The sequence below is a fragment of the Vulpes vulpes genome, chromosome 4 (genome assembly GCF_048418805.1).
Source record: "Vulpes vulpes isolate BD-2025 chromosome 4, VulVul3, whole genome shotgun sequence".
NCBI lineage: Eukaryota > Metazoa > Chordata > Mammalia > Carnivora > Canidae > Vulpes > Vulpes vulpes.
The window spans coordinates 95,650,476-95,672,963 of NC_132783.1; the positions used below are offsets into that span (position 1 = coordinate 95,650,476).

General features: G+C 39.5%; 1 protein-coding gene across 6 annotated transcripts in view; it reads right to left on the reverse strand.

The window, feature by feature from the left end:
• Positions 1-22,488, reverse strand: part of FAF2 (Fas associated factor family member 2) — a 102,646-nt gene that overhangs the window by 12,504 nt on the left and 67,654 nt on the right. For all 6 annotated transcript variants that reach the window (XM_072756545.1, XM_072756544.1, XM_072756546.1 and 3 more), the window contains 4 exons: positions 21,234-21,302; positions 6,268-6,402; positions 4,096-4,172; positions 1,451-1,589 (listed from right to left, as the gene is read on the reverse strand). In XM_072756545.1, the coding sequence (XP_072612646.1) occupies positions 1,451-1,589; positions 4,096-4,172; positions 6,268-6,402; positions 21,234-21,281 (399 nt within the window). In that variant the 5' untranslated portion in view covers positions 21,282-21,302. The remainder of the gene's footprint in view (positions 1-1,450; positions 1,590-4,095; positions 4,173-6,267; positions 6,403-21,233; positions 21,303-22,488) is intronic.

Here is a 22,488-nt window from a genome sequence, read left to right on the forward strand (position 1 = left end):
TCTCCCTACAAAACGTCCAAGCTAACAAGCTTTAATGAAAAGGTTCGGTGTTAGGATTTAAACTGTATTAGGCACATGAGAGTAGACAGGCTGACAAAGAAAGGTCCCCAACAAATCACAGAAAAGTCAGCTGTTCCCACAGTCTAAAGGAAGATAAAAACGAGAATCTGACCACATGAAAGGGGAGGTGAGAGTTTTGCCACTTTACAGCTACAACATCTTTATACATAAAAAATACTGCAAAGATGAGCCTGATCTCAGGCCGCATACCAAGCAGGGATGCAAGACTAGGGGACCCAAATACATTGTAAAGAGCACAAAGTTTAAAAGATCTTCAAAGACAACGCAAGTGTCCAAGATTTCTTTGTATGCTTCTGCATTTTGCATAATCCTCAGCACAATACAATTCAATTAGTATCTCCAGAATGACCAATGGTGGTCTACCCTCAGGATCATAGCAAAGAGGGTGCAGAGGTACCAATCACATTCACAACTGCATCTTTAGCGTAGGTGCTTAAGGCTTGTTGAGTAGGGTGGCAGCAGAGCCTCTGAGGAGACCAACTAAGAGAAAAAGCCAATATGGGAGAATCAAAGCAGAAAGCAAGAGTATGTTTTTTTGGGTGTGTTTGTTTGTTTGTTTGTTTTTTACCAGATAGATTCAGGAATACTGGAGGCTGCAGAACAGAACCATCCTTTGGACTACAGACACAGCGTTACTTCTACATTTTTCTTTGGCAAACTCGAGATATGCCTAACACCCACAGAACTTTTAATTTTCACCCCTTAAGAGGTATCAGTCAAAGGTTTATGTGGCTTGGGTTGACTGAGATGTGCTGCCTTCAGTCTATGGCCTATGTTCTTACTCAATTCTGTGAGGGATCAAAGACGACTTAGACTTTGCCTTTAAGGGGATTACTGTCTGGTATAGGAGATAAAAAATAAACATAATCAACCATAATATAAGGAAGAATGTGAAACTGCTTTAAGTTTTCAAAAAAACTATGAAAGCACAAAATGAAAGACTACTATTTTAGTTAGACTGCAAGGTAGGCCAGGTAGGACACGTCAATCAGAAAGGGTTTATAAGAAGGGAGTGGTATGACCTAGTTGAAGGATGGGAAAGCTTCCATTTAGCAAAAAAACGTGAGGAAGGCATTCCAGGTGGAGGGAAAAGCAAAAGCAAAGGCACAGAGGTGAAAAAGTATATAAAATATGTTCAGGAAATGGTTCAGCTGGAACCTAGGGTATGGAGAAACAAGTTATACAGCAAAGACCTCAAAAGGAGGTTGGGATTAGATCAAGTAGGGCTGGTTTTTCTTTTTCTGGAAGCAGTCAAGAGGTAGTTAAGGTTCTTGAGTAAAAGAATGACATGATCAGTGCTGGGCTATGCTTTCCTTTATGGATAGAACCATATCAATAAATTGGCATCTATATGGTTTGTGGCACTGACCTGGCTGTACGTTCCCTGGTAGAAGACAGGGTGTGCCCTCCCATATTTCTCTTCAAAAGAGTGCATAAATGAAACAATGTCCCCAACGGGGTCAGTGACCCGGCTGCGAGGGTCAGGCCGTATAAAACGAAGAGCAAACCTGGGGAGGAAGGAATAAATATCACATGAATTGGCTTACTGTAGTGGGCCAGTTTGTAAAGATTCCTACAACAGAGCCAGAGGCATGGCAGCAAAAGGAGGTGTATGGTCTGTGAATGGACCATCAAACCTGAGAATAAAGTCTGCAAAGCTTTATTCAAAAAAAGCTGCAAAGCAGCAAGTGTTGTTCCATTGCCTGTTCAAGACAAATGTAACCCTACTAGGATTTATAAATTCCAACACTGGCCTGAGCAAATCCAGAGCGCTTTTTGCAGAAAAATTCAGGACTAGAAAAAAAACGGGAAAGGAAGACACAGTCCAAAAAGATCACAGGTCAGGCTGTGCCCCCCAGAGTCTCTAGAATGGCACTGTCTAATAAGGTAGCCACTAGCCACTTGTGCTATTTAAATTTAAATTAGCGAAATAAAATGCAAAATAAAATTTAGATCTTTAGTCACCCTTGCCACAATTAAGTACTCAATAGTCACATGTGGTTAGTGGCTTCCACACTGGACAGTGAAGATACAGAATGTTTTCATTACCACAGAAAATTCTACTGGATAGCACTGCTCTAGAATAGAGCTCTGTCTCTTTCTGGTTGTCCTACTTGCCTCTCCCTCTCCTTCCTGTTGTCCTGGGATTTTGAATTTTTAGTGCATACTCCCAAGCTATTCAAATTATGGACAGGCTTCAAACCCAAACTTGTGGTCATGATTTACCTGCTTTTCAAGGGGGCAATAAAATTCTGCTTACTGATTTATGGTTAATGGCATCCATGAAGGAAGTTATAAAACTGATCTAGAGTACACTGGCTGATTTAGAGACCTGACAGCTATTGTCAAGATAAGGGATGATACACCACACATCTCTTTCTAAAGAGCCTATCTTATCATATTTGTACAGTATCATTTATTTATCTTTTGGGTTTCCAGAGAAGGCAATGGACAGTTTTGGTAAGTCAATGTGCTACATAACATTAAAGTTGCTTGGATGATACAGTTGCATTAAAATTAGTCACACATGCCATGCATATTTTTTTCCAAGGAAAGCCAATATTCACATACATGAGGCATTTCAGCACAGAAAAGTGACTAAACTATGACACTTTCCTTAACAAATCTTGAGCCAATTTCTTAGCCCCTCAAATTACCCATGTGCATACAATTTCATTTAGAAATTCTCCTGAGTAATCAAATCAAATTCACTGACACAAACATTCCATAGGAAATTAAAAACATATATAAGAAGTTGTGTATGTGGGGGAGTAGTTAGAAATCCTTTACAAGACTGATATTTTGATAACTTTCTTTGAAATTAAGTATTTAAGGTTATCTTACTAGTCTTTTTAAGTTTTCAAATTTTAATGAATGAATGGATAAAGGCTGTAGCTTCTTTCTAATTACAATATCTTTCCATGGCCTACACAATTCAGGACAATCAGCTCTTAAAGAAAAATAGAGATCTCAATTCAGTCTTTATTAGTTTTAACATTTTATATGTGCCCATTCTTGCATAAAATAGGATGGGAAAAGTACCAATTGATGAACTGCTAAAGCAAGGAAGTCATTAAGCAGGCAGACTCCTAAAACACCAAGTAGTCAAGGTAAAAGATATTACCTGATCCTTCACAACTAACCTGCTGGGTCCAGACCTCCACAGCCCCTGCTCTCTAGAACAAGGCAAAGCTATTCCATATATGGGGGAAAATATCCGCTGCCCTGTATGCAAGGTCCAGACAACATATTCTGGCTCCATCTGTTGGCCTGGATGCCCATAAAACATTTTAGTTCCTCCATAAAATCTAGGTATAGGTTCATTTACTACTCAGCTCTAGATCAGATGCCCCAAGACTAATATGACAGAAACTTGGGCCCCTTTGATATTTTCTAGTCCTGACCCTGGTGCTGAGCTGTCTGAATGGTACATGGAGGAAGTGAGAAGAAAAGTGAAAGTGTGCATCAAGGGAGTATACATACAGAAGGGTGCCAGTGTCAGCAACGTATGCATTGCCAGGACAGATTATGTATGAGAGGTAAAACTGTTGTGGGAGAGGAAAAAAATGGATAATCTCAAAGCAAGAAAGTTTGTTGAGATTATGAGTAGTCAGATGAAGTTAGATAGTTTAGGGTAAAAGTTACAAGGAGTGTGAAGCTACTAGATAATGGTGGTTAGAAAGAAAAGGGTGTGAAGATTAAGGAATGTAAAGGTGACAAAGATGGTGGGAGGAGGGCAGATAACGATAAATGTAGGTAGGCTGACGTTGAGAATAATAAGCAGGACTACTTTACAGGCTTAATTTAAGACAGTTCCATTTCATAACATCTGTTATGTTTGACCAATTTAAAATACTGTCATATTATATTAAAAGATTGTTCAGGAAGAGTATTCAATGTGATGACAAATTGGCAAGTCAAAACTGACAGAGCACAAACCTTATTATTCTGGTCTATGTTTCAGCTCCAAAGTCTACCCTATTGCTACTAACACATAAATACAAATGTACATACCTAAATATATCAAGTATTGTGTAATAGGTAAACCGGAATGGAAGCATTATCAAGTAATAACCCCATCCAAGCAGCCCCTGAAATTCCAAAAACAAAGTTAGACACAATTCTCTCAAACCCTATCACCCTGCAAAATGACTACTTCAGGTTTCTACTCTTTTTGTTCTTTCACATGATTCCTCCCTCTACAATACAGATCCCTCATCCTGGCCATATCAACCTTCTTAAAGACCAACTGCCTTTCATTTCTTTCATTTAATAACACATTTTTCTCTTATCACATAAATTTTTGTATTAAACCTGCTTTAACACTTTCTGTACCTTTATGAGTTATCAAATCCAATTACAAGTATGTTTCCCTAAATCATAAATATTCAATTCTTTCCTTTTCAGATTTACACATTAAAATATGGTATACAGGGCAGCCCTAGTGGCTCAGCGGTTTGGCGCCGCCTTCGGCCTGGGGTATGATCCTGGAGACCAGGGATTGAGTCCCACGTCAGGCTCCCTGCATGGAGCCTGCTTCTTTCCCTCTCCCTCTGCCCATGTCTTTGCATCTCTCTCTATCATGAATAAATAAATAAAATCTTAAAAAAATAAAATAAAATATGGTATTCAGAAATAAAGATAACAATAAAGATAACCACTATCTTATCCAGGGTAAGATAAGATACTACTGCCCTGGATATCTGTATATAAAAGACAAATAATTATATTAACCACAATTATAAATCCCCATATAGCTGCTAATCTTAGTAATAATACTAATTATTATTTTAGCAATATTTATTACTGATTTTTTTAAAAGATTTTATTTATTTATTCATGAGAGACACAGAGAGAGAGAGAGGCAGAGACACAGGCAGAGGGAGAAGTGGGCTCCATGCAGGGAGCCTGACGTGGGACTCGAGCCCGTGTCTCCAGGATCAGGCCGTGGGCTGAAGGTGGCGCTAAACTGCTGAGCCACCCGGGCTGCCCCGCTGATGTTATTATTAACTAGAACATATACAGACGCTTTACAGTTTACAAAGCCTTTCTTATATGTCATATTGTGTAACCTGAGACCTTCCCTGTGTCTATGGGCAGGGGGTTCTGAAGCCTCATGGCTAACCTTAGGATCCCAAACACTGAATCAAGCCCAAACAAACTGACAAAGCATTAGGCATATACAGAATTTCTGGAGTCATATAATTGCTCTAGGAATCTGTTTTCTTCTACTTCAGCATACCCTAAAACAACTAGTTAGAAACTCCCATTTTTAAAATGTTGTCAAGTCCTCTACAAAAAAGTTACAATAATTGAGTAAATTCTAACTGCTGCAAGGTTAAAGAGACTCCTTTTTGGAATTCTAAATCCAAGTATAAGAGATTGGGGATAACTTCAAGAATAAGAAAGAGAAACTCCAAAAAGTTCTCTGGAGTTCATTATCAGTATATACATATCTGACTTTCCTAATTAGACTATAAGTGCAGTTTGAAGAGGGAGGACTGGCTCTTTATTCCTATCTGGATCACCAACAGCAAAATAGCAGATACAATGGAGCACTCTTAAATTAACCTGTTGAATTTAAAGGAACCACCATCACCTCCCAGTTACTACCCCTTCAAGATGAATTTCAAAGATATGGCCAAGGTCTCCACAGAGATTCCAAATAACTTTCCCAGAAGTAGCTTAAAATTAAGTAAAATGAAGCAACAAAAAAACCCAGTAAACACTCTTACTTAAAAGTGAAAATGAAACATCTAGGGATGTCTGGCTCAGCTGGTAGAGCATGTGACTACTGATCTCACGGCTATGAGTTTGAACTCTATGTCGGGCGTACAGATTACTTAAAAAAATAAAATCTTGAAAAAGAAATAGTGAAAGATCTATTAAACATGTAACAAACATTTTTAGATATGTAAATAAAACTGTGTACTCAAAACAAGGTGTACAGAACTCTTCAAATAACTAGCAAAGACAAAAATAAAACAAAAAAGGATAGTTACTCTAACAATTCATTGAGGAATCAAGAGAAAATGATAAACCCAATAAATCTGCCAAGGTGCCAGGTCTAACTAACAGATTCACATTGAATATTTCCTTTGCTCCTATCATATAGAGATCAATACAACCTCGTGAATGGACTTATAAAATAAACAAGGGGGAAACTCCAGTTACAAAATAACTTGCCCTTGGCTGTGGTCTTGAAACAACATAACTGTAGATCCTGTGGTCAGCTGTATTAACTTGCAGGGGTCGGGATGGAGGTGGGTTGAAAACACTTGGTACACCCTCTTGTTCATTCAATCGGTCCTGTACAGCAGCCTGAGAAGGAAAAAACAGTAGTAAGAATTTCAGTGATACTTAAATCCACCCAAAAGAAAAGATGAGGCAACTATTGCTTGGTGTTTCAAAACAGATCACCTGATGAGTGTATCTTTTTTTTTTAATGAGGGCAGATTATTATTTTTTATATTGTATTTTTTATATTATATTATATTATATTATATTATATTATATTATATTATATTATAATATTAATGAGAGAAACAAAGAGAGGCAGAGACACAGGCAGAGGGAGAAGCAGGCTCCATGTAGGGAGCCTGACGTGGGACTTGATCCCGAGTCTCCAGGATCATGCATGCCCTGGGCTGAAGGCGGCACTAAACTGCTGAGCCACCCGGGCTGCCTGAGTATATCTTTATAGACTTTTAATTCATTATGCTGGGAGGCAATGTGTGGTGACGACTCCAGAATTCACAGTAGAGGAGTCCAAGAAACTTGTCTGGAAGACCTATTTATGCAGCAAACAAAACTGCTTTTATTCAGATGGTATGTGTTATTTAGGGTGGCTGGGATCCAAGGTGCTTCAGTGTAGGAAGGAAAGCCACCCAAAGAGAATAAAATGTAGAAATTGCCCTTGGAGCTGTGCAATGGAGCAGTCACCACAAGCAGTGTTTGATGGAGGGCATGGCTTTGAAACAGTAACTTAGGTCTGAATCTTAGCTCTACCACTCAGAATAGTCAGTTGGCTTATGAGCCTCAGTTTCCTCATGTGCAAACTGAAGGAATAGTACTTCTCATGGTTAATTTGAAAATTTAATGAAATGTCCATTTGTAAAGATTCCAATATAATTCCTGACAGAAAACATTCAGGAAGACCTTATTATTATTATTTTTTAATAAAGATTTATTTGTTTGAGAAAGACAGAGAGAGTAAACAAATGCTTGTGAGTCGGGGGAGGTGCAGAGGGGAGGTGCAGAGAATCTTAAGCAGACTCCTCGCTGGGCATGGAGTCTCACACAGGACTTGATCTCACCCTGAGAGATCATGACCTGAGCCAAAATCAAGAGTCAGACACTGAACCAACTGAGCCACCCAGATGTCCCCCAGAACCTTACTCTTTTCTTAACTTTGCCCTAGGAAATGGGTATTTGTCCCAGTGTAGTAAAAAATTTGGTCCTGCCCAAAATGAGATCTGGTTTTGGCTTTGGATTCTGGGAGATAACCTATATACCTGACAGGAGTGTTTTTGTTACCAGATCTTATGGCCATCCCAGAAAGACTAGTTATACAGTTTAGAGTGGGGACAGATCTTATGGCCATCCCAGAAAGACTAGTTATACAGTTTAGAGTGGGGACTTTGGGTAATGTAGTATCAATTGACCTGGACACTGAACTCAATTGTAGGCGATCAATCAAATTTATTTATGACCATATAATGAAATCCCAATGAAAACTCTGGACTCTGAAGCTAAGGTGAGCTTCCCTGGTTGGCAATACTTCATGCATAATGTTACAAATCTTTGATTCTATGAAAGAGAAATACAGAAGCTTTATATTTATAACTCAAAATTCTGCCCTATATGTCTCTTCCTTTAGCTGATTTTAATCTATATCCTTTCTCTGGAATAAACTGTAATCACAAGTATAGCTCTTAGAGAACTCTTCTAGTGAATTATCAAACCTGAGGATGGTTTTGGGAAATTCCTGAACCTGCAGTTACTGTCATAAGTGAAGGTGGTCTTTTTAAGAACCTGTATGCTTTTTTTTTTTTTTTAACATTTTATTTATTTATTCATGAGAGACACAGAGAGAGAGAGGCAGAGACACAGGCAGAGGGAGAAGCAGGCTCCATGCAGGGAGCCTGATGTGGGACTCGATCCCAGGTCTCCAGGATCACGCCCTGGGCCGAAGGTGGCGCCAAACTGCTGAGCCACCTGGGGTGCCCACCTATATGCTCTCTAACCATGATAGTTGGTTTTAAACTTTGCAGTGTGGCTAATGCCAGGTAGTTCTCTAAGTTTTCATATTTTTGAGTATTAAGGCACAATTTGACATGGCAAAAACAGTCTTTCAACAAATAATGCTGGGACAACTGGATACTGACATGCAAAAGAATGAGCCTGAACTCCTAAATCTCATTATATACAAAAATTAACTCAAAATACATCAGACCTAAATATAAGGGCTGAAATTATAAAACGCTTAAAAAAAGACACAGATGAAGATCTCCATGACCTCGGATTAGTTAACTGTTCTTAGATATGACACTAAAAGGACAAACAACAAAAGAAATAAATTAGATAAACTGGACTTTCATCAAAACTGAAAACTGGGACAGCCCAGGTGGCTCAGCAGTTTAGCACCACCTAAAGGTGGGTGTGATCTTGGAGACCCAGGATCGAATCCCATGTCAGGCTCCCTGCATGGAGCCTGCTTCTCCTTCTGCCTGTGCCTCTGCCTCTCTCTGTCTCTCATGAATAAATAAATAAAATCTTAAAAAAAAAAAAAAAACCTGAAAACTTTTGTGTATCAAAGGACACTACCAAGAGAGTCAAAAGGCAACCCACAGAATAGAAGATTTGCAAATTGTGTATTTGACCAGAGTATGGTATCTAGAATATATTAAAAACCCTTACAATTCATCATGAAAAATAACACAATTTAAAAATGGCCAAAGGACTTGAACAGACATTTCTCCAAAGACGATACACAAATAACCAACAAGCACATAAAAACATGCTCTATATAATTAGCCATCAGAAAAAATGCAAATCAAAATCACAAGACAGTACCTTCACACCCACAAGAAGGCTGTAATATAAAACATATTAACTAACGTTGGGGAGGATGTGGAGAAACTGGAATTCTCATACACTGCTGTTGGGTATGTAAAATAGTGTAGCCTCTTTGGAAACAGTCTGGCAGTTCTTCAAAAGGTTAAACACAGAGTTGCCATAGGTCTCAGCAAATACATCCAAGAGAAATGAAAAGTTACATCTCCACAAAAACTTGTACAGTAATGTTCCCTACAACATTACTGATAAGGACAGAAGTGGAAACAACCAAGTGTTTATCAACTGTGGTATATTCATAAACGGGAATGCGATTTGACAATAAAAAGGAATGAAATGATACATACTATGACATGCATACATCTTGAAAACATGCTAAATGAAATAAACCAGACACAAATGGACAAATACCCTCTGATGTCATTTCTATGAAGTATCTAGAATAACCAAATTCTATAGAGACAAAAAGCAGAATTGTGGTTACCAGAGGGCAGGGGAAGATGATAATAGGAAATAATCATTTAATAGGTAGAGTTTCAGTTTGGGATGAAGAAAAAGCTCTTCAAATGGACAGTGGTCAGGTGGCACAATATAAATGTACTTAATGCAACAAAACTGTAAACCCCAAAATGGTTAAAATGGTAAACACAAAAAAAGGATGCAATACTGATATATGCTACAAATATGGATAAACATCGAAAATATTGTTAAGTGAAAGAAGCCAGTCACCAAAGACCATGTAACTATGATTCCATTCACATGCAAGTCCAGAAAAGGGAAATCCATAAACAGAATGTAGATTAGCAGTTGCTTAGGGGGATGGAGGGATAGAAGTTGGTGGGTAATAGTTTAAAGGGTACGGGTTTTTCTGGGGGGGGGGGGGAGGAGTAATGTCAGTATTCTAAAATATTTTGGGGAAAATGTTTTAAAACTGATGGTGGTAATGGCTGCACAACTTTGTGAATATACTAAAAACTACTGAATTTCACATTTTATTTTATTTATTTATTTATTTATTTTTTTTATTTATGATAGTCACAGAGAGAGAGAGAGAGGCAGAGACACAGGCAGAGGGAGAAGCAGGCTCCATGCACCGGGAGCCCGATGTGGGACTCGATCCCGGGTCTCCAGGATCGCACCCTGGGCCAAAGACAGGCGCTAAACTGCTGCGCCACCCAGGGATCCCTGAATTTCACATTTTAAATGGGTGAACTCTTTGGTATGTGAAACACATATCAATAATAGAGCTGTTATTTAAAACCCACAACTGACAGCAATAGTGCTCAATTATATAAATTAGATCTCCCAGGGAAAAAGTAGAATTTTGGAAAACTTCTGTTTGCCATTGTAAACCTGGCAATTTCTAATACTTTTTAAAAGCTTTTCTGATGAGTTTGGTGGTGTTATTAAGACATGAAATTATATAGTAAAATGTAACATTTAGAAAATCTGTATTAATTCAAGGAACCCTATTTTCCAAATAATCAATGCTTGAAGTTACAAAATCATGCAATGGTCAGAGATCCTTACAAAGTACAAGATACATCAATTACTTTTCAGTGGGATCTTAGGGAGGCAAGTGACAAGGGGAGTGACAAAGAAAAGTGACAAAGAAAGCACAAAGCACAAAGCCCAGGATGGTGAAAGAGAGATCAGATGTAGTCTTCAACACAGACAGAATCAAGTTAAACAGTAAGTCAACTGCCACGCTGGAAGGATACTCAAGCAGTCCTATAGAGCATTTCACACGGCAGGGAACTGAGTACCTACTGCCAGCTAACACCACTACCTTGCTAGATGTGCTTAGATTTCCTCTTTAAACTGGTACTCAACAGTTTGGCTTTCTACAAGACAACCATACCTACATAAGTAATGGGGGTGGAGGTGGGGAGGAGAAGCAGGTGGCAGACACCCAGATAGCTTTATCTAATATCTGCTGCTGCCAATTCCACTTTTGACTCATGATAGCCTTTAAGGAACCATTTATTCTTGGGAAACAAGTATGGGGGACATTCAACACAGGAAAGAACTAGAGGTATAACTTAAGAAAGAGATGACTGGATCTAGAGTCCTAATGCCACTCATGTCCAAATATTTTCTCCATAGGCAGAGTCAAGGCATAAAAGCAAGAGGTGAGTGGCCAGTGGGCTTCAAGGATGATGGGAGCTAAAGAACTGATAAAAGTAGATCTTAGAAGTTTTCATTACAAGAGGAAAAAAAAAACTGTATGTATGTTGACAGATACCACTAACCAGACTTATTGTGGTGATCATTTTGCAATATAAATACTGAAATCATTATACCTAAAACTAATATAATGTTAAATACCAATTACACTTCAACAAAAACCATTTTTAATTAAAACAAATAAAAATTAAGACTATACCTTAAAACAAATAAAAACTAAGGCTATACCTCAAAAAAATAATTGAAGAAAAGTGACGGCTCTCAAAAAATTGTGTGTGGAACTATCTACTAATTACATTAAAAAGACCATTCATGGGGTGCCCAGGGGTCAGCTGAACGTCCAACTCTTGATTTCCAGCTGGGGTCATGATCTCATCAGGGTAGTGGGGGTGAGCTCCAAGAGAGGCCCCTCACTTAGCATGGAGTCTGCTTGTCTCTCTCTCTGCTTCTCCCCACTGCTGGCAACATGTGTGCTCTCTCTTTAAAATAAATAGTATTTTTTATTTCTTTATTTTAAAGACTGTATTTATTTATTTATTCATGAGAGACACAGAGAGAAAGAGGCAGAGACATAAGCAGAGGGAGAAGCAGGCTCCCTGCAGGGAGCCTCATGTAGGACTCAATCTCAAGACCCAAGCTGAAGGCAGACTGCTCAACCACTGAGGCACCCAGGTGCCCCAATAAATAATATCTTTCAAAAAAAGACCATTCATAAGAAACTAAACAACAACAAAAATTGCAAGATAGATCAACAGATTTCAATGTAAAAGACAATGAAAAGTTGTTTTCTTTCTTAAATTCTATATATGAGAGGAGGGGCAAGATGCCGGAAGAGTAGGGTCTCCAAATCACCTGTCCCCACCAAATTACCTAGAAAACCTTCAAATCATCCTGAAAATCTACGAATTCGGCCTGAGATTTAAAGAGAGAACAGCTAGAATGCTACAGTGAGAAGAGTTTGTGCTTCTATCAAGGTAGGAAGGGGGGGGGGGGGATAAAGAAACAAAAGGCCTCCAAGGGGGAGGGGCCCTGCGAGGAGGGCGAGTGTCCCCAGGGCAGGAGAGCTCCATCTGGAGAAGCAGAAGCTGCACTAACCTTCCCAGGCGGAAAGGGGCTCACAGGGAGTTGGAGCAGGACCCCAGGAGGGCGGGGATGCCCTCGGGCTCCCTGCGACAGTAACAGAGGAACTGCGCCCCGGGAGAGTGTGCCGAGCTCCCGAAAGGGCTGCAGCGCTGCACGGCTGGACCCGGGAGCAGCCCGGAGGGGCTCGGGCGGCGGCTCCCTGGAGTGGGCTGCGCGGCGGGAGCAGCTTGGAGGGGCTTAGGCAGAGGAAGAGGCTCCATGCGGAGGGGCCTGGGCAGCCTGGGAGCAGCTCGGAGGGGCTCAGGCGGCGGCTCCGCTGAGAGGGGGCTGGGCGGCCAGGAGCGCGAATCCAACAGCACAGGCCCCGGCGCACAGGGCGCCGGGACACAGCCCAGGATCTGGCCGCCCCCGGGACAGGCAGAGGCCGGAGGGCCCAGGACCGAAAGGACGCTCCTGCCTGGAGCTGAGCATATCAGTGGCCCCGCTCCGGAGCCTCCAGGCCCTGCAGACAGAGCTCCGTAGTTACTGCGGGGGCTGAATCCAGGGCTCCAAACCTGGCCGCTGCCACTGGGGTTGTTCCTCCTGGGGCCTCACGGGATAAACAACCCCCACTGAGCCCTGCACCAGGCAGGGGGCAGAGCAGCTCCCCCAAGTGCTAACACCTGAAAATCAGCACAACAAGCCCCTCCCCCAGAAGACCAACTAGACGGACAAATTCCAGGGGAAGTCAAGGGACTTAAAGTATACAGAAACAGAAGATACTGCCCCGTGGTGTTTTTTTTTTTGTTGTTGTTTTGTTTTCTTTGTTAGTTTTTTGTTTTGTTTTGTTTTGCTTTTTGATTTGTTTCCTTCCCCCACCCTTTTTTCTTTCTTTCTTTTCTTTCTCTTCTTTTCTTTTCTTTTTTTCTTCCTTTTTTCTTTTTCTATTTTCTTTCTTTTTTTCTCTCTTTTTCTCCTTTTCCCAATACAACTTGCTTCTGGTCACTCTGCACTGAGCAAAATGACTAGAAGGAAAACCTCACCTCAAAAGAAAGAATCAGAAACAGTCCTCTCTCCCACAGAGTTACAAAATCTGGATTACAATTCAATGTCAGAAAGCCAATTCAGAAGCACGATTATACAGCTACTGGTGGCTCTAGAAAAAAGCATAAAGGACTCAAGAGACTTCATGATTGCAGAATTTAGAGCTAATCAGGCAGATATTAAAAATCAATTAAATGAGATGCAATCCAAACTAGAAGTCCTTAACGACGAGGGTTAACGAGGTGGAAGAACGAGTGAGTGACATAGAAGACATGTTGATGGCAAAGAGGGAAACTGAAGAAAAAAGAGACAAACAATTAAAAGACCATGAAGATAGATTAAGGGAAATAAACGACAGCCTGAGGAAGAAAAACCTACGTTTAATTGGGGTCCCTGAGGGCACCGAAAGGGCCAGAGGGCCAGAATATGTATTTGAACAAATCCTAGCTGAAAACTTTCCTAATCTGGGAAGGGAAACAGGCATTCAGATCCAGGAAATAGAGAGATCCCCCCCTAAAATCAATAAAAACCGTTCAACACCTCGACATTTAATAGTTAAGCTTGCAAATTCCAAAGATAAAGAGAAGATCCTTAAAGCAGCAAGAGACAAGAAATCCCTGACTTTTATGGGGAGGAGTATTAGGGTAACAGCAGACCTCTCCACAGAGATCTGGCAGGCTAGAAAGGGCTGGCAGGATATATTCAGGGTCCAAAATGAGAAGAACATGCAACCAAGAATACTTTATCCAGCAAGACTCTCATTTGAAATGGAAGGAGAGATAAAGAGTTTCCAAGACAGGCAGGAACTGAAAGAATATGTGACCTCCAAACCAGCTCTGGAAGAAATTTTAAGGGGGACTCTTTTTTTTTTTTTTTAAATTAATTTTTATTGGTGTTCAATTTACCAACATACAGAAAAACATTAAGGGGGACTCTTAAAATTCCTCTTTAAGAAGAAGCTCAGTGGAACAATCCACAAAAACAAGGACTGAATAGATATCATGGTGACACTAAACTCATATCTCTCAATAGTAACTCTGAACGTGAACGGGCTTAATGACCCCATCAAAAGGTGCAGGGTTTCAGACTGGATTAAAAAGCAGGACCCATCTATTTGCTGTCTACAAGAGACTTCATTTTAGACAGAAGGACACCTACAGCCTGAAAATAAAAGGTTGGAGAACCATTTACCATTCAACTGGTCCTCAAAAGAAAGCAGGGGTAGCCATCCTTATATCAGATAAACTAAAATTTACCCCACAGACTGCAGTGAGAGATGAAGAGGGACATTATATCACACTCAAAGGATCTATCTATAACAAGAGGACTTAACAATCCTCAATATATATGCCCCGAATGTGGGAGCTGCCAAATATATAAATCAATTAATAACCAAAGTGAAGAAATACTTAGATAATAATACACTTATACTTGGTGACTTCAATCTAGCTCTTTCTATACTCGATAGGTCTTCCAAGCAAAACATCTCCAAAGAAACGAGAGCTTTAAATGATACACTGGACCAGATGGATTTCACAGATATCTACAGAACTTTACATCCAAACTCAACTGAATTCACATTCTTCTCAAGTGCACATGGAACTTTCTCCAGAATAGACCACATACTGGGTCACAAATCGGGTCTGAACCGATACCAAAAGATTGGGATTGTCCCCTGCATATTCTCAGACCATAATGCTTTGAAATTAGAACTAAATCACAACAAGAAGTTTGGAAGGACCTCAAACACGAGGAGGTTAAGGACCATCCTGCTAAAAGATGAAAGGGTCAATCAGGAAATTCAGGAAGAATTAAAAAGATTCATGGAAACTAATGAGAATGAAGATACAACCGTTCAAAATCTTTGGGATGCAGCAAAAGCAGTCCTAAGGGGGAAATACATCACAATACAAGCATCCATTCAAAAACTGGAAAGAACTCAAATACAAAAGCTAACCTTACACATAAAGGAGCTAGAGAAAAAACAGCAAATAGATCCTACACCCAGGAGAAGAAGAGAGTTAATAAAGATTCGAGCAGAACTCAACGAAATCGAGACCAGAAGAACTGTGGAACAGATCAACAGAACCAGGAGTTGGTTCTTTGAAAGAATTAATAAGATAGATAAACCATTAGCCAGCCTTATTAAAAAGAAGAGAGAGAAGACTCAAATTAATAAAATCATGAATGAGAAAGGAGAGATCACTACCAACACTAAGGAAATACAAATGATTTTAAAAACATATTATGAACAGCTATACGCCAATAAATTAGGCAATCTAGAAGAAATGGACACATTCCTGGAAAGCCACAAACTACCAAAACTGGAACAGGAAGAAATAGAAAACCTGAACAGGCCAATAACCAGGGAGGAAATTGAAGCAGTCATCAAAAACCTCCCAAGACACAAAAGTCGAGGGCAGATGGCTTCCCAGGGGAATTCTATCAAACGTTTAAAGAAGAAACCATACCTATTCTCCTAAAGCTGTTTGGAAAGATAGAAAGAGATGGAGTACTTCCAAATTCGTTCTATGAGGCCAGCATCACCTTAATTCCAAAACCAGACAAAGACCCCACCAAAAAGGAGAATTACAGACCAATATCCCTGATGAACATGGATGTAAAAATTCTCAACAAGATACTAGCCAATAGGATCCAACAATACATTAAGAAAATTATTCACCATGACCAAGTAGGATTTATTCCCAGGACACAAGGCTGGTTCAACACTCATAAAACATGGGATCCCTGGGTGGCGCAGCGGTTTGGCGCCTGCCTTTGGCCCAGGGCGCGATCCTGGAGACCTGGGATCGAATCCCATGTCGGGCTCCCGGTGCATGGAGCCTGCTTCTCCCTCTGCCTGTGTCTCTGCCTCTCTCTCTCACTGTGTGCCTATCATAAATAAAAAAAAATAATAATAAAAATAAAAAAAAAATAAAAAAAAAAACACTCATAAAACAATCAATGTGATTCATCATATCAGCAAGAGAAAAACCAAGAACCATATGATCCTCTCATTAGATGCAGAGAAAGCATTTGACAAAATACAGCATCCATTTCTGATCAAAACTCTTCAGAGTGTAGGGATAGAGGGAACATTCCTCAACATCTTAAAAGCCATCTACGAAAAGCCCACAGCAAATAGCATTCTCAATGGGGAAGCACTGGGAGCCTTTCCCCTAAGATCAGGAACAAGACAGGGATGTCCTCTCTCACCACTGCTATTCAACATAGTACTGGAAGTCCTCGCCTCAGAAATCAGACAACAAAAAGACATTAAAGGCATTCAAATTGGCAAAGAAGTCAAACTCTCCCTCTTCGCCGATGACATGATACTCTACATAGAAAACCCAAAAGTCTCCACCCCAAGATTGCTAGAACTCATACAGCAATTTGGTAGCGTGGCAGGATACAAAATCAATGCCCAGAAATCAGTGGCATTTCTATACACTAACAATGAGACTGAAGAAAGAGAAATTAAGGAGTCAATCCCATTTACAATTGCACCCAAAAGCATAAGATACCTAGGAATAAACCTAACCAAAGAGGTAAAGGATCTACACCCTAAAAACTATAGAACACTTCTGAAAGACATTGAGGAAGACACAAAGAGATGGAAAAATATTCCATGCTCAAGGATTGGCAGAATTAATATTGTGAAAATGTCAATGTTATCCAGGGCAATATACACGTTTAATGCAATCCCTATCAAAATACCATGGACTTTCTTCAGAGAGTTAGAACAAATTATTTTAAGATTTGTGTGGAATCAGAAAGCCAGGGGAATAGCCAGGGGAATTTTAAAAAAGAAAACCATAGCTGGGGGCATCACAATGCCAGATTTCAGGTTGTACTACAAAGCTGTGGTCATCAAGACAGTGTGGTACTGGCACAAAAACAGACACATAGATCAATGGAACAGAATAGAGAACCCAGAAGTGGACCCTCAACTTTATGGTCAACTAATATTCGATAAAGGAGGAAAGACTATCCATTGGAAGAAAGACAGTCTCTTCAATAAATGATGCTGGGAAAATTGGATATCCACATGCAGAAGAATGAAACTAGACCACTCTCTTTCACCATACACAAAGAGAAACTCAAAATGGATGAAAGATCTAAATGTGAGACAAGATTCCATCAAAATCCTAGAGAAGAACACAGGCAACACCCTTTTTGAACTTGGTCACAGTAACTTCTTGCAAGATACATCCACGAAGGCAAAAGAAACAAAAGCAAAAATGAACTATTGGGACTTCATCAAGATAAGAAGCTTTTGCAAAGGATACAGTCAGCAAAACTAAAAGACAACTTACAGAATGGGAGAAGATATTTGCAAATGACGTATCAGATAAAGGGCTAGTTTCCAAGATCTATAAAGAACTTATTAAACTCAACACCAAAGAAACAATTCAATCATGAAATGGGCAAAAGACATGAAGAGAAATCTCACAGAGGAAGACATAGACATGGCCAACACGCACATGAGAAAATGCTCTGCATCACTTGCCATCAGGGAAATACAAATCAAAACCACAATGAGATACCACCTCACACCAGTGAGAATGGGGAAAATTAACCAGGCAGGAAACCACAAATGTTGGAGAGGATGCGGAGAAAAGGGAACCCTCTTACATTGTTGGTGGGAATGTGAACTGGTGCAGCCACTCTGGAAAACTCTGTGGAGGTTCCTCAAAGAGTTAAAAGTAGACCTGCCCTACGACCCAGCAATTGTACTTTTCATATTATTATATATATATTTTATATATATAATGATTATGTATATATATATATATTTCATAATGTTAATGGAACATTAAGACACAAAAACCTCAATACATATCTATATGAAATAAAATGAAAAATTAATATGAAAATAATAAACAAAAAAACAAGATATGAGGAATTCCATGTATGTTCTTAAATAACTTTTGGGTCAAAGAAGAAAATCTAAACTTTAAAAGTATATTTTCAGAAGAAATTCATAACCTTAAATGCAAGAAAGAACACAAATAAATTAACCAAGCTATAAAAATCAATATGCTAAAAAAAGAGTACAGATCTACAAGAAGTGTGAAAATATTTTTTTTTTAATTTTTGGGGTTTTTTTTTTTTTTTAGATTTTTCTTAAAAAAAAAAAAAAAAAAAGAAACAGAAAAAAGGAGCTGATAAATACAAGAGCTTTTCATAAACCAAACATATAAACAATAAAATAAACCAGTCTCCATCAAGTCTCACTTATTAAGAAGGGGAAAAAAAAGTGGTGCCTGGGTGAAACAGTTGGTTAAGTGTCTCTGCCTTCAGTTCGGGTCATAATTTCAGGGTTCTGGGATGAAGTCCATCATGGGCTCAAGGGGGAGTCTGCTTCTCCCTCTTCCTCTGCTTCTCTCCCCATCTGTACACAAGCTCTCTCTCTCAAATGAATAAAATCTTAAAAAAAAAAAGAGAGAGAGAGAGAGAAGGGGCAACAATAGATACAGAAAAGAGCAGAAGATATGTTCCTTTGTATAGCCTATGTAAAAAAAAAAAGAAAAGAGAGAGAAAATCTCTGGGGAAAAAGCATCTTCTAAGAAAGCTTATCAAGAAAGATGTAGTAAAGGGGCACCTGGATGGCTCAGTTGGTTTAACATCTGCCTTCGGTTCAGGTCATGATCCCAAGGTCCTGGGACTGAGCCCCATGTCAGGCTCCCTGCTCAATGGGGAGTCTGTTTCTCCCTCTCCCTCTGCCCCTCCCCTGCTTGTCCTCTGTCTCTCTCTCAAATAAATAAATAAAATATTAAAAGAGAAAGATATAGCAAATTATGAATGATGGGGGAAACTTGAAAAAGTTAAAAGAAAATTGGCAGAAATAAATTTTCATGTGCTTTCTTTCAAATCTACCCTATGTAACCTTTTCAATTCATTTTATCAAGTCAGTCATCTTATAAAGCCAGCACATGCTTGAAATAAAAATCTAACAAGGAGATAGCACAAAATTATCATACAGAGCAACATCATTCATTCCCTCTGTCTAAAACGCATTCCCTGCCCCAAATGCTCATATTCATCATTCAGGTGTCAGCTCAAATATAACCTCCTCAGAAATGCCTTACTTTATCACCCTATTTAGAATAACTCTCAGATCCTGTGACATTTTCTACAGTCATCTTATTCACAGCATTTATTACAAATTGAAATTATCTAGAATTAAGCTCCACGGGAGTAGGATATTAATCTTGTTCTCTGGTATAGTGCCAGACCTAGAATTTAGTTGCTCAAAAGTGTGTTGAATAAAAAAAAAAAAAAAAAAAAAAGTGTGTTGAATAACTAAATATAACTCAGGAATATTTTATGAAATCTAGCACCCTCTTCAATTAACATACTATAATTAAAACAGTAATCTCAACAGAGATCGTATGAATATACTAAAATTGGAAAATAGTTGGCAGATATATATTGAGTGCCTAATGATGTGTTGGAATGTTTCAGATGCTAGGAAGACAGCAGTTATTAACAAAACCAAAAAATAGGGGCAGCCTCGGTGGCGCAGCGGTTTAGCACCACCTGCAGTCTAGGGCGTGATCCTGGAGACCCTGGATCGAGTCCCAAGTCTGGCTCCCTGCATGGTGCCTGCTTCTCCCTCTGCCTGTGTCTCTGCGCCTCTCTCTCTCTGTGTGTCTCTATGAATAAATAAATAAATAAATAAATAATCTTTAAAAAAATTATCTCTGCTCTCATGGAGCTTACTAATCTTTAGTGATGTATCTCAAAACAACATCACACTCGATAATAAAACATTAGAGGCCAATGTTTGCTATTATTACTAAGTGACACTGTTGTTCTAGAAATTCAATGATCAAGTAAAAGAAATAAAAGATCTATATATGGGGGAAAAATCAAGAGTTGCAGACGACACAGCTAGCTACCAAGAAAATATAGAAGAATAAACTATAAAATATGCAATAAGAGGTTCACATTAAGGTGATCATGCCCCGAGCAAAAGACAGATGCTCAACTGCTGAGCCACCGGGCATCCTCGGTCATCATCTTTTATAAAATTTTATAATACTTTTCTTCCAAAGATTTTTTTTTTTTTTAAATTCATGACAGACAGAGATAGAGAGAGGCAGAGGCACAGGCAGAGGGAGAAGCAGGCTCCATGCAGGGAGCCCGAGGCAGGACTTGATCCCAGGTCTCCAGGATCACAACCTGGGCTGAAGGCGGCGCTAAACCACTGGGCCATTGGGGCTGCCCTCTTCTAAAGATTTTATTTACTTAGAGAGAGAGAGAGAGAGAGAATGGGGGGGTGGGGGGGAGGTAAAGAGAGAAGCAGATTCCCACCGAGGGGGAAGACCCATATAGAGATCAATCCCAGGACTCTGGAATCATGACTGGAACCAACGACAGATACTTAACTCACTAAGCCACTCAGGTGCCCCTTAATTTTATAATAAACTTTGATCATAATTTTTTTAAAAAGATTTTATTCATTTATTCATGAAAGACAGAGAGAGAGGCAGACATAGGCAAAGGGAGAAGCAGACTCCCCATAGGGAGCCTGATGAGGGACTTAATCCCAGGACCCCAGGACCACACCCTGAGCCAAAGGCAGACACTCAACCACCCAGCCACCCAGGTGTCCACTTTGATCATAATTTTTATCTTTCCTACACATTTAAAGACTAAAGAGTTGCAAATTTGAAGGAAAAAGAAACTATGAAGAGAGAATTCTTGCTGTGGAAAAGTGGTCTTTGGTTCATCAAACCAGGAAAAAAGAAATAAGCTCAGAATGAATTCCCCTATACCTCTATGTTCCAGTTATGCTGTTCCAAGGTATGGCGACATTGATCCATAGATTCTATGCCAGTCAGATCCTGAAAAGAAGGAAAAACCAAAAAGTTACTTAGGGAGAAACCAACAGTATATATGTAGATATTTCCCTAATACTTATGAATGCTGCTGGGAAACTACATTGAAAAGTATTGAAGATAGGTGTTCAAATATGGCAAAAATGTCACTATTCAGAATTTATCTAGTCAGTTATAGCAGGTATTACTCCTATAGAACAAAAGAATGAGTTTCTTACCATTTAAAACTTCAAGGCTTTCAATTAAGATGACTAGTGATTAAAATCAATTTCTCCTCCCAAATTTAAGTTTAAAAAAATTAAGTATTTCTTCAACCACTGGGTCCAGCAAAATACTATTTAATTCAACACTTGTTTATAATGCATAATAATATAAAAATACAAGTTTCCTGAGAAAAGGTAATGCCTTTCAATAACTTACATCATTTTGCCTACTAGCACATAACCTACCTTATAACATGAACTGTGTAAAACTGAGTCTGTTTAGACTTCCCTATTTTTTCAAAGATTTATTTATTTATTATTTATTCATGAGAAACACACAAAGAGAGAGGCAGAGACACAGGCAGAGGGAGAAGGAGGCCCCTCACAGGGAGCCCGATGCAGGACCCGATCCCATACTCTGGGATCACGCCCCGAGCCGAAGGCAGACACCCAACCGCTGAGTCACCCAGGTGTCCCACTTAGATTTCTCTATGGTATTTTTCCCTTTTCCCTTCTCCTTGGACTGTCCTCAGATTTCACTTTGTTCCTTCTCTGGCTCCTCGTCTTCCACCCCTCTACATGGAATGTCCTTTCATCTCTCTATACCTCCCCCTCCCTGGAAATCTCATTTAAAGATTGTATGTATATATGTATGTACTGAGAGGGAAGCAGGGAATCTGAAGCAGACTCTGTACTAAGCGTGGAGCCCGACATGGGGCTCAATCTCATGACCCTGAAATCATGACCTGAACCAAAACCAAGAGTCAGACACTAAACCAACTAAGCCACTCAGGTGCCTCCTCAACCCCCACACCCACAATCTCATTTAATCCTTAGTCTTTAACTGCCCTTTCTACTCAGATGACTCTTAATTTAATCCCTGGGCCTGCCATCTCTTCTGAAGTTTATAATAACCAGAAATTTGCACAAAGCTAAATCCTAGACTTCTTTTGAGGTCTAATACAAAAGCCAAATCCATCCATCCATCC